At 43.4% G+C, this 13,045-nt stretch overlaps 1 protein-coding gene across 9 annotated transcripts in view; it reads right to left on the minus strand.

The window, feature by feature from the left end:
- ENOX1 (ecto-NOX disulfide-thiol exchanger 1) overlaps nucleotides 1-13,045 on the minus strand; it is a 495,678-nt gene that overhangs the window by 33,525 nt on the left and 449,108 nt on the right. For all 9 annotated transcript variants that reach the window (XM_045012813.1, XM_045012820.1, XM_045012827.1 and 6 more), the window contains 2 exons: nucleotides 5,050-5,157; nucleotides 196-252 (listed from right to left, as the gene is read on the minus strand). In XM_045012813.1, coding sequence (XP_044868748.1) covers nucleotides 196-252; nucleotides 5,050-5,157 — 165 coding nt within the window. The remainder of the gene's footprint in view (nucleotides 1-195; nucleotides 253-5,049; nucleotides 5,158-13,045) is intronic.

Consider the following 13,045-nt stretch of genomic DNA (forward strand, 5'->3'; position numbering starts at 1 on the left):
CAGGCAGAACCTTGGCTGTTAACATTTCATCCAAATAACCCCACAAAGTAAATTGTACGGAACTCAGTTTAACTACCTTGAAATGAAACTTGCTGGGATTTGAACTTGTCGCTGTAGGAAAAGTAGGCATTCAAAACCTGAGCCCTTAAACCAATAAACCATTCTATAACAAAATGTAAATAGAGCTGTACCTACATTTGCCTGAGATTCGTCATGGCCGTTGATCTCTGCTAACTCCTTGGCACTTTTTAACTGCAAAGTTTAAAGAAAGAAACAAAACAAAAAAGCAACAAAACCAAAACAAAAATTAAAAAACACCACACAAAGAACATTACTTGAGTATTTCACACAGTTATCTTTGATTTATTTGAAGTAGCATTTTATAAAGCTTCCAATGAGAAAAACAGATGGAGCATATAATTCTAATGAGTTTTTGCTCAAGCCATTTTGAAACCAACATATTTAAGGCTTGATAAGTTTAGTCAGGGGGGAGTAAGGAAAATAATAAGACTGGATCATTATTTTTTAAATAATAAGATTAGAAAACAGTTTCAAGGCATAAAAAGTGTACAAAATTGGCTCTCAAAAAGAATAAATGATTTCATTTCCCATTCTTGTTGCTATTAATTTAAGCTTTGCAGTGTTTGCAAGTTGCCACTAGCTAAATAGTGTTGGCTTATGATTACTTTTGAATGACATATTCTGAGCTGTTTCAAATGTCAGAGTGCTCCTGTATATTGCCTTCTTGAGGAAGTATACAGATAACTGACACGGCTCCTGAGTATGATGGAGGAGGAAGAGATGTGGAACTCATTTATTTAGCTATCAGGAGGAAGAACTGGGAAGACACTGCAAATTTCACTACAGGTGATCTGAAGCAAAACTTTTTTTTTCTTAAAGTAAATGAGATTTTTAATAGAAATTCAGGATTACTTCATGGGAGATTATAAAATAGTCACTATCAGAAGATTTAAGAAATTACCTAACAATATTTTGGGCCAAATTTTCAAAGATATCTGCACATGCAATCTACGGATGAACCCAAACAGACAAGTATGCACCACTGCAACCTTCACATGCTTGCATGAACTGGGGATTTAAGCATGCAGAACAAAGTGCATTTGCACTTAGGTGTGTGTATTTCTTTAAAAAATGTAGGTCTTTATTCTAACCTATTCAAAATGAGAGTGGGGGAGTAAACAGCTCTTTCTGCTGTATGCCTTTGTTTCAACCTGTTTTTACTAAGGAAGTAGCAGGTGTTATAAGAGATATCTTTTCTGCCTAACACAAATGCTTTATTGTGTGAGAACAACCCTAAAATTGTGGTAAAAATGGACACCAGTATGTTTGATTCAGAACAGATGCTATTTTTAGTTAGAGCAGTCCAATGCATTCCATATGAATGTGGCACCACTTCCATGAAATGACAAGCAACCAGAGCTGGCCGGAGGGAAAATGGCAGCCTGGGTGAACTTGTATTTTGGAGCACCTTGCCCCCGCTGCCTCCTCATCCATCCTCCACATTGCCCCTGGCTCCCCACCCAGCCACCCTGGCCTCTGCTGCCTCCGTGGACATCCCAGCCACCCCCCATCACTCCTGGCCCCTGCTGCCTACCCCAGACCCCCCTCATTCCCCCATCACCCTTAGCCCCCTCTGCCTCCCCATCCATCCCCTCACCCATCCCCCTTGACTCCCACAGAGTCCCTATCCATCCCCCCACCACCATGGTCCCCACTTACCTCCCCATCTATCCCCCCATTCCCCTGGTCCCCACTGCCTCCCTGGGCTCCCCACTCCCCATCCTCCTTCCCCCCACCCCATTGCCCTGAGCTCCCTTCTGCAGCCTCAGACCCCAGGCCCACCCTGCTCCTTGCCTCTTGACCACAGTGCTCCCCTAACCACGGCACCCTGAGCATTTTCCCACATCGCCCACCCATAAGGCCGGCCCTGCAAGCAACTCTGTAAAACCACAACACTGCACAAATGGTCACTAGGAGGCGACGGTGTGAACAGTTGATTCCTCTCGGAGATCAAGAAAATCACTTCCACAAAGCCCCAAAGTTATGAAGTTTTATATTAAATTATATTCTGTGGTAACTCAAAAGTTAGTAATTTCAATCCTGATTCTGCACACTCTTAATGACACAAGCCATCCTTACTCAAGCAGTCCTGTTGAGTACTGCTGGACTCCCTCACACGAGTAAGAGGTCAGAAGAGCAGGCTCTTGTCTGGTTGTTTAAGATAACCTGCTCATTGCTCAAAATAAAAAGGCAAGGGAGGTTAGCTAATTTCAAATGTCTACTTACCTTTACTCCCTCCTTCTTCAGGTTCACCAAGTGCAGCCACCCTACAATCACTGGCTATTACTTGTGTTGGGCAGCATGTATTCTACTGATGATGACTTCAGATTCACCATTGAACTACACTCTCACTCTGCTAGAGATTGGAATCTGCTTCTAGGTAAATGTATATACTAGACTTTTCCCCCCAAAAAACTTTCCAGCCCATGACCACCACTGGTAAGTTTCATAGATGGTAACTCTTGTGTAGCCACAGCATTGGCAGTTGTGGACATTTTCACCTCTGTGCCATCTGCTCTGAGCAGGGTTAGACAGCACAGAGGATAAAAGGCTAGTGGCCACTGGTGCCTTGTCTACACTAGAACTCCCACCATTGCACTGGGGGTAGCGATAGTAGAAAATGTTAAGGAAAAAACGCCTAGATGCAGACACACAAAGGGTAACATCCCTTTTTTCCAATTTCTTTTGTTTAAGTTTAAATTATATTCTTGGTATAAAATAGTAACAGAAACCTCTGAAAAACATACAATATTGGAAAAAACAGGAGCTGCCCTACCCCAGAGGCAGGCTCTATTGCTGTTCAATGGCAAGTGTGGTTACCAGCAAAGAGCATGCGGATGCATCACACTGAACTAGAGCCAGCAATTGCCAAGGGGCTACCCTTCATGCAGGGGCGGCTCTAGGGATTTTGCCACCCCAAGCACAGCAGGCAGGCTGTCTCTGGTGGTTTGCCTGCGGAGGGTCCGCTGGTCCCGCGGCTTCGATGGACCTCCCGCATGCCTGAGGGAGGTCCGCCGAAGCCGCGGGACCAGCGGACCCTCTGCAGGCAAGCCGCTGGAGGCAGCCTGCCTGCCGCCCTCGCGGCACCGGCAGAGCACCCCCCGCGGCTTGCTGCCCCAAGCACGCGCTTGGCGTGCTGGGGCCTGGAGCCGCCCCTGCCTTCATGAACCTGAAAGGAAAGCAGAAGGGTTACCACATTAGCAGTGTACTGACATGCCCATGGGGTTTTTTTGGGAGGGGGGTATTTGTTCTACAGGATCATTCACATTCTACAGGTAATCCATGTGTAAAAATATACAGATCAAAGCCCAGCTGGATCAAAATTCTGCACTAAGAACTTTGGTTTCTGTGCTTCAGTGCAACAGGCTGGAAATTCTGCCTCAGCTTTAAATTAGCTTTTAAAAATAGTGGGTTTTGCTGAATGTAATATAAAAATTTATAATACAATCAATCCATTAGCCCCTGTGCTTTTATTTTGATGTTAAATGTTCACATTTATTTGACTCTGCCCCTGATTTTCAATATTCAGCATGTCACAGATATTTGCAATGAAAACATGTAGTTGCACTATGGTGGTTGTCAGATTGTAAGATCTTCCTACATGTTTTATAATATTTTGAGTGCTATAGTAAAAATATTTTTAAACAGTATTTTATAATGCTGTCCTTTTAATGCTACTAACATATGGTAAAATTGAGACCTAAAATACCGTATATATATATTTATGTTTCCTATACAGTATATAGATCCTGCAGGTCCCTTAGCCCATTTCTCATCTGACGTTTTAGGTGCCAGAAAAATTGTAATCAAATCCATTCTTCCTCATACGCTTTTGTCTAAGATGGCGTTATATCAGTTCACATTTAGAAAGTTAACTTTGCAACCGTAAGCGCTAGAAATATTTTTTTAAAGTGAAAACTTTATTTTGCAGAATCTGGATTGTCAGATTATAAAGTATATTTGTGCCAACTGCATCTGACAACAAGTCTGATGTGCATAACTTTAAAAATATGTAAACATTCAAAAATTCAGAAGGATTTTTTAAAATTGTGAAAACCAGAGACTTTTTGAATCCTTGCCATCTAAATAATTTACGTCGTACACGTCTGAATTTTTTTTACTAGATTACATTAATCAATCAAAAAACCAGTCCACTGTCTACTTCAGCTAAAAACTATGGAGTGGTGACTACTGTCTCCATAATCAAATTGTAGACACACAACATTTATTTGTATACTCTGTGTGCGTGGACAACACAGTATTTCATCTCCAGTACTATACAAACAGGCACAGATCTTCCTTTGCTGTGAAACGATCCATCTTGCCCTGCATATTAGACAATATTTTCAAATACACTTATCAATGTCATACAGCACTTCAGTATCAATGAAAGCAAAAATGAAACGATCAGATTTGCAGAGTATATAAAAGGTTTGCTTCTCACCACAGTTAGATAAGTGCACTGATGCACTGGAGATTTTTTTTTATGTCATCATGATTCAGTCCTTTGTATACATGTGTCTGCATGAATAATACAGGAGATGCTAAACTCATTTTCCCCACTACTAGTCTTAAAAGAAATGGCTGGCTTTTTCTGAAATATGTTTGCTTTGCTGGTATATTGAACTCTCCCCAAATTCATTTGTTTTCAGATAGAAATCATTCACACATCACTGGTATCTGTGTGGAGGAACATAACAGAAAATGTTGTACAAGATGTGAGATTAAATATCTGATATTGCAAAACTGACAGAGTTCAATTTCACTTTGACAAAGTTTCCCCAAACTATACTATCAATTAACTTCAACTAAACTTTGTATATGCTCATTAGATCACACACAGGTCACATAAGATCATATACTGATTAGAATGAAGTCAATGGCCAAACTTCCACTGATTTCAAAGGTGCAGGATCAGGCCCTCCGGTGTAGTCCTAAATAAGGATTATGCTCAATGTAAGCACTCACCTGCTCCTGAAGAACTTTAAGCCTGGCTTGTGTATGTGTTTGTTCTTCTTTTGCTTGCTCCAGTTCAGATTTTTTGTTATTTAATTCTTCCTGTATACTCAGCAATTGCTGGGTAGGCGAAAAGAGTGTGATTAGCACCATCAGAATCTGAGCAATCTTAAATATTGTAAATCTTCACTGCAAGCAACATTTTTCACATTATTTCTATATTTATTATTGTTACTAAGTCTGTTGTGTCTAAGTTGAACAGGATGTAAATTACTTCCATCTGGATTTCCTTCCACTGCAGTACAACACAAGGAATGCATTTGTAAATGTGCCGTTAAGCTATTTGTTACACTAAAGCACAAACACTTGGTAGAGTATATCATCCACAGAAGGACTGTCACATCCATCTGAACAACCACCTTATTTGTAGAAGTATATGCTGTGGTTTTAACAATACTAGGGTAAACACTACAGTACATGCATAATTCACAAGCACAGCCCTTTACTTTAATTAGTCACTGGCCCAAAGCCATTTCATTCAACGCTAAGCTATATTCTGGAAAGCATTTGCACTTAGTTGCCAAGAAGACTAAACATTTCGTTTCTTCTCATGCTATGATGGTGATGTGTTATTAGATCACCAAGACGGATGCCCTACAATCAATGCATCAGCCAAGAAAACTGCTGATGTGATCTGTCAAAACACAAAATGATGACCAAAGGATTATTGTTCCGCTGAGAATTTCTGAAACATAGAGACTTTTTTAAGGGCCTGGCTCCCCTCATCCTATCCAGTTGTAAGTCATGAACAGACATTGGGACTTGCCAGGAACTGGTCACTGGTTATGTATTTCTGTATAGAGAGGACAAATACTAGATCAGGGGTAGGCAACCTATGGCACGCGTGCTGAAGGCAGCACGCAAGCTGATTTTCAGTGGCACTCACACTGCTTGGGTCCTGGCCACCAGTCCGGGGGGCTCTGCATTTTGATTTAATTTTAAATTAATCTCATTAAACATTTTAAAAACCTTATTTAATTTACATACAACAATAGTTTAGTTATATATTATAGACTTATAGAAAGAGACCTTCTAAAAATGTTAAAATGTATTACTGGCACCCAAAACCTTAAATTAGAGTGAATAAACCAGGGGTCAGCAACCTCTGGCACGCGGCTCGCCAGGGTAAGACCCTGGCGGGCCGGGACAGTTTGTTTACCTGCCACGTCGGTAGGTTTGGCGGACCGAACCTGGGCGCGGTTTGCCATCCCAGGCCAATGGGGGTGGTGGGAAGCTGTGGCCAGGACGCCCCTCGCCCACGCTGCTTCCTGCCGCTCCCATTGGCCTGGGACGGTGAACCACGCCCAGTGGGAGCTGTGGTCCGCCGAACCTACCGACGTGGCAGGTAAACAAACTGGCCCAGCCCGCCAGGGTGCTTATCCTGGAGAGCCGCGTGCCAGAGGTTGCCGACCCCTGGAATAAATGAAGACTCGGCACACCACTTCTGAAAGGTTGCCGACCCCTGTACTAGACCCTGCTAACTAGCAAATAAATATAATCAAGAGATTACAAACTGGTTTAGTATCTCTCCTTTTAGTAATCAAGCAAGGAAAATTTATTTGCTGTGAAAACATGGTACTTTGATTACTATTTTTTAACAGAGTGTGTAAGTGAACAATTGCATTAGTAGCAAGAAACTTCAGTTACTGGTGTTATACATAGTAAACATTTAAGGCTTAATTTACCCAGGTGTTTAGTACCCATAACTCTCTGACTTCAGCTAATGCTGTGGGCCCTTTTAGTGCGCAAATTTTATATCATGTAGTTAGCAGTATTAAGCATCAAAGTTTCTTCTTCAGTGCTGTGCAAAACCTGCTTTTAGAGCTGCGTGGAAATGTCTGAAGCATCAAGGCTTGAGTAGGGATTGATACAGAATTCCTGATGTGAATGACTACCAGCTGGATGGATTAATTCAATGTTTTAAAGGTCTCTAACACTGCCATTACACACACACCATTTTCCAATTAATTGTGCTCATTTTCCAGGGCGATTCAGAAAATCCAGTGCATCACATTCCATCAGACAATATATAGCCACATGAAACCAAACAAATAATAATCATTTATGAAACAGAATGTCCCGTTTATTAACATGCTAAATAGCTTACACGTTTATACAATTTGGGCCATGACACATATCTAAACTGATTGACAAAGTTTGCATAGCAAGTGGAAGCAAATATTAAAAATGGTTTCAGTCCCATTGGTTCCTGGGCTAGACAGTCTACATAAACTTCTTCCTATGAACACTCCCAGACTTTTCAACCTCCCATGGCATTGCTGGGTCACCACAGCTAGATGGAAGTAAATTTTGATAAATCACCTTTTTATATTTGTGACGGCAATCCAAACTATAGCTAGGTTGCTTTAGTGCAGTGGTTCCCAAACTGTGGGCGACGTCCCCCTAGTGGGGCATGGAGAAACGTCCAAGGGGACATGGTGGGGCTCAGGCCAGACTCCATGGCGGGGCGGGGAGGGAGTGCCACCCAGCCCTGCCCTGCCCCCAGCTCCGCTCCAGCCCCATCTCTGGCCCCATCCCCCAGCCGCAGCTGCTGCCCTGGCTCCAGCTGTGACTTGACCGCCGACTCCCAGCCCCCTCTCTCAGTCACCAGCCCTCGTTTCCGGCCCCTGGCCCAGCCACAACTCTGCTCCCGGCCAGGGGGGGATATGGACACATTCCATTCCTGGTAAGCAGGGGACCCAAGAGGAAAAGTTTGGGCACCACGGCTTTAGTGGCTTCTCACTCCTACGTTCTTTTGAAGCCTTGAAGCTATATATGTTTTAAGATTTACCAGCAGAAAATGCATCTGGGTCTGCTGAGTGGTCTGAGGCAGCTAATAAAGATACCATAAACTTGCTGTGGTGAGAACATGGAGAAGGTGAGCGCCTAGTCAACCTGTACATCACTGTTATTAAATATACACATTCATTACAGCCGCTTGGGAATTTTCTATCGGAACATTTTTCTGTCAGAAAGCACCAATTCTGCAGGGCAATGTCAAAATTCCAATGAAAATCAGGCAGGTTTCTGACCCTTCTAGCTCCATCTGGTGAGTTGCTGGGGAGCCTGGACTTCCTGACTCCTCAAGTAGCTTGCTTGGTGGACTGAGTGGCACCTGAGAGCCTAGAAGCCTTGGAAGCCCCAGCTTCCAGGCTTCAGGTAGCTTGGTTCCCTGCTTGGCTGGCTTCCTGGGCTGGTTTCCTGGAAGATTTGTTTGTTGCCATCTTGTGAAAAATTGTGAGATTTCTTTTTCTTTTCTCTACAGAAAAAGAAGTTTTCAAAATCTCAGAATTTTTCATAGGATGGAAAATCCTGTTCTCACTCGGCTCTGGTCCTTACATATTACACACAAACAACTATGCTAAAGAAACATTATTAGGGTTGCAAAGTCAAGTCCTCCAAAGTTAGGAAATGCCAGAATGGAGGTTTCCTGTGCAACCTTAATTCAATCCTCATTTGTATACAGATTACGACACACTCTAAGTACATCAGGACATTTTTTCCCCAGAGGACCCCTGTCTCATTCTGTGTAAAGGATGGACGGTGCTCACTTAATGGGCAACTATTTGATATTTGGTTTATCCTCACTGTTCAATGTGTAGCCATATGACTTATTTACCTCACACTATTCAAACTCTGCTGTGAAAGCAGAATTATCCATTTCCTCATGGGCTTTTCCATGGCGCTCATCACTACATATGTGAGTGCTCCACAGACATTAATGAATTTATCTTCACAACACCCCTGAGAGGTGAGGGTGTAATATTATCCCCATTTTACAGACGGGGAATAGAGGCACAGATTAAGGTAAAATATGTCCACAAATTTTTGGGTGCCTGAGATGCTTCCTGAGGGCACCTCACAACCACCTGCCCTTAGCGTGAGGAAGCCTTGTCTGTGCCTGCTGTGGGTCAACTCCCATGCTCCACTGGTCATAGGCAACACAGGCCCTCCTCTCTAGGTCTCGCAGGCCCCACTGTCACTCTACAGGCGAGCAATAGGCACACCCCAATCCTTGAATCCTCCGAGCGTCTCCCTGGAGTGTCCAGCTCCTGCTCCACTGGACATTCATACTGATCACAGATTTGCTGCTTCCAAATAAACAGTAAACCCCAGCATTCCAGTCCACCCCAGATCACCCCCCTGCTTAACACACAGAACTTAGAGATAAGTTTGTAATTAAATCAAGCATAAATTTATTTAACAAAACATGGAGATTCAAGTAGTAGCAAGCAGAAGTATTGGAAACAAATGGTTACCTATGAAAACATAACATGCATTTTAGAGCCTAGACTTAATCCACAAGACACTCTCACGTCTTGTAGAGTATTGCTCAACCAAAATCCTCGCTTTACAGGCTGGCTATGACCTGCTTTCCATGACATGCTGTCAGATTGCCTGGGTGAAAGATTCTGTGTGTTTCCTTGCACCCCAAGATATACCATAACAATCTTTCTTCATAAGCAGGACACCCCTCTGCAGTTTGTTCACCCTGATATTTTTCTTTTTTGTAGATTTTGCAATCTTTTATTCCACCCCATCTTAGGATGCAAGTAGGCATATATTGTGAGGCATACAATACACAAATGACCAGACATGGAGATAGGGGTCTGTTAACTTGAAAATGTTCCTTTCAGGCAGCAGGCATGATAAATCCTGGTGACCTGCCATAACTCCAAGACCTTAAGAATATAATTTTTAGTATAGATACATAAGTCTTTAAATATTATCTGTACATATATTCACAATGTACAGTCGATCTGCGGCCACACTAACCCTAATCCGATATATTCACAATGATTACAATGATTACAATGACCCAACAGGCTGCTGACTCTCAGTAGAGACCTCAGGGTACGTCTACACTACGGGATTATTCCGAATTTACATAAAACGGTTTAGCAAAACAGATTGTATAAAATTGAGTGTGCACGGCCACACTAAACACATTAAATCGGTGGTGTGCGTCCACGGTCCGAGGCTAGCGTCAATTTCTGGAGCATTGCACTGTGGGTAGCTATTCCGTAGCTATCCCATAGTTCCCGCAGCCTCCCCCGCCCCTTGGAATTTCCGGGTTGAGATCCCAGTGCCTGATGGGGCAAAAATCATTGTCGCGGGTGGTTCTGGGTAAATGTCGTCAGTCACTCCTTCCTCTGGGAAAGCAACGGCAGACAAGCATTTCGTGCCTTTTTTCCCTGGATTGCCCTGGCAGACGCCATTAGCATGGCAACCACGGAGCCTGTTTTGCCTTTTGTCACTGTCACCGTATGTGTACTAGATACCGCTCACAGAGGCGATTCAGCTGCGCTACACAGCAGCATGCTTTTGCTTTTGCATGACAGCAGAGATGGTTACCAGCCATATTGCACCATCTACCATACCATAAATTGGTAATAAGATGATCGTGGCTACCAGTCCTTTTGCACTGCACCATCTGTTGCTGTCATAAGTGCCCCTGGCTGCTCTTAGCCAGGGGCGCAAAAGCCAAAATTGGGAATGACTCCCTGAGTCAATCCCTCCTTTTTGGTATCTAAAAATAGAATCAGTCCTGCCTAGAATATGGGCAAGTGTACTAGAAAACCACTGTATATCATAACCAGAGAGCACAGCTGCTCTGTGTCAGATCCTGCAGAAATTATGAGCTGTATGCTATTCACAGGGGGTGCTCCTGCAACAACCCCACCTGTTCATTCTGTTCTTCCCCCAGCCTTCCTGGGCTACCATAGCATTGTCCCCCCACTTGTGTGATGACACAGTGACTTGTTAGTGAGAAATGAGTGGAAGGCAGCCTCCAGCTGCTATGATAGTCCAGACAGGACATTAAGCAGTGTGTAGGAGAGGAGCCCAGCATCCCACTGCTAGTCCAGGGGCAACTGAATCTTTTCTTTACACATGAAGGGTGGGGGCTGATGGAGCTCAGCCCCCTGTTGCTATGATGAAGACGGTTACCAGCCATATTGCACCATCTACCAGGAAAAATTAGGGGCAGGCACCCTTGATCGACCTAACTGATGCTAGTCGGCATGGTTACCAGTCCTTTTGCACTGCCCCATGTGCCAATAGGCTGATGATGACGATGGGTATCAGTCTTATTGTACCATCAGCCACCCATGGCAGGGGGGGAGCAAGGATGTTGGTGTTGAGTGCTGCAGCATCGTGTCTATCTGCAGCATTCAGTAAAGATAGGGTGACATGTAAAAGAGTCAAGAGAGGATTGTTTTCCCTTTCACTTCTGGGGGTGGGTGGGGGTGTGTGTGTAAATTGCCGAGCTATGCCCTGACCCACCGCGGACACTGTGTTTGACCCTAGAAGCATTTGGAGCTCAGCCAAGAATGCAAATACTTTTCGGAGACTGCAAGAACTGTGGGATAGCTTGAGTCCTCCAGGCCATGAGCGTCCATTTGATTCTTTGGCTTTCCGTTACGCTTGTCACGCAGCAGTGAGCTGAGTCCCTGCTATGGCGTCTGTCTGGAGATTTTTTAAAAATGATTTTGAATTTTGTCTTCTGTAACGGAGCGCTGATAGAACAGATTTGCCTGCCCTTACAGCAATCACATCCGCATGGTCCATGCTGGAGCTCTTTCTTTATTTTGATTTTTAACTGCCTCGCCACACGTGCTGATCGGAGCTCCACGCTGGGCAAACAGGAAATATTCAAAAGTTCACGGGGCTTTTCCTGTCTACCTGGCCACTGCATCCGAGTTCAGATTGCTGTCCAGAGTGGTCAGTGGTGCACTGTGGGATACCACCCAGAGGCCAATACCGTCGATCTGCGCCCACACTAACCCTAATCCGATATGGTAATACCGATACTAGCGCTACTCCTCTCGTTAGGGAGGAGTACAGAAACCGGTTTAAAGAGCCCTTTATATCGATATAAAGGGCCTCTTAGTGTGGACGGGTGTGGCGTTAAATCGGTTTAACGCTCCTAAAACCGGTTTAAACGCGTAGTGTAGACCAGGCCTCACATGCCACACATCGGTTAACTAACTATTATGCATATATCTGACCCAGGAGATCCTTTTAAAATCCTATGCACACCATTTACCCTCTGCCAGTTGGCATCATAGGGTCCATGGTCACAGTGCACCGTTTGAGAAGCAAAGGGCCTTATTTTCTTTTTGCAGTATTTACACTATATATGATCAACGCACAGTTCCCATTGACTTTGGATGCAGCTGTGAGTACTCGGCAGTTCTGCAAATCAGATTCCAAGCTGTGCACCCAGTAAATGAAGACCACACAGTTAGTGACACTGTCTGACAAGTTTGGTGTACATGACTTACTCAGTAGGAGCCCTGTGCTAGAATCCAATTCTCCAGTGTGACATTCAGCTGCATAACCATAACACCATCCTTTTCTTCCTGAAATCAGCTCCCTCATTCACTACACACGTTCCAACTAGAGCTGGGTGAAAGTTTTGGGCTGAAACTTCTTTTAATCAAAAAATGCAGATTCAGGTCACTTGAAACATTTTGTGAATTCATAGTGAATTTGCTGAATTCTTTCGGCTGAAAACAAATAATGTCTGAAAAAACTCCAAATGTGTTGTTTCAACATTTTTCCATTTGAAGTCACTTTTTGTTTAGAATTTTATGTAAAAAACCTTGCAAACAAGATGTTTTCTTTTGCTTTAAACAAAACATTTAGTTTGACACAAAATTAAATTATTTTAAAACTTTTTTTCAGCTTTGGAATGCTAGATTTTCCAACCTTAATGTTCTTTTAATGTAGTTTTTTTCTGTGTAATTTCTTAGTTTTTTGTTTGTTTGTTTGTTTTAAATATAGTGACTAAAGAATTCACCATGTTGCATCATATTGATGCAACACAGGTCATCAGTATGGTAGGACCTTGCAGATCCACTACACCAATCTCTGCCACTTGAGCCAATGGAATAACTGACAGAAGTAGTAGGTTGTCATTCTCTGTGTGGACCCAGCACCAGAG

This window comes from Mauremys mutica, chromosome 1 (genome assembly GCF_020497125.1).
Source record: "Mauremys mutica isolate MM-2020 ecotype Southern chromosome 1, ASM2049712v1, whole genome shotgun sequence".
Classification (NCBI taxonomy): Eukaryota; Metazoa; Chordata; order Testudines; family Geoemydidae; genus Mauremys; species Mauremys mutica.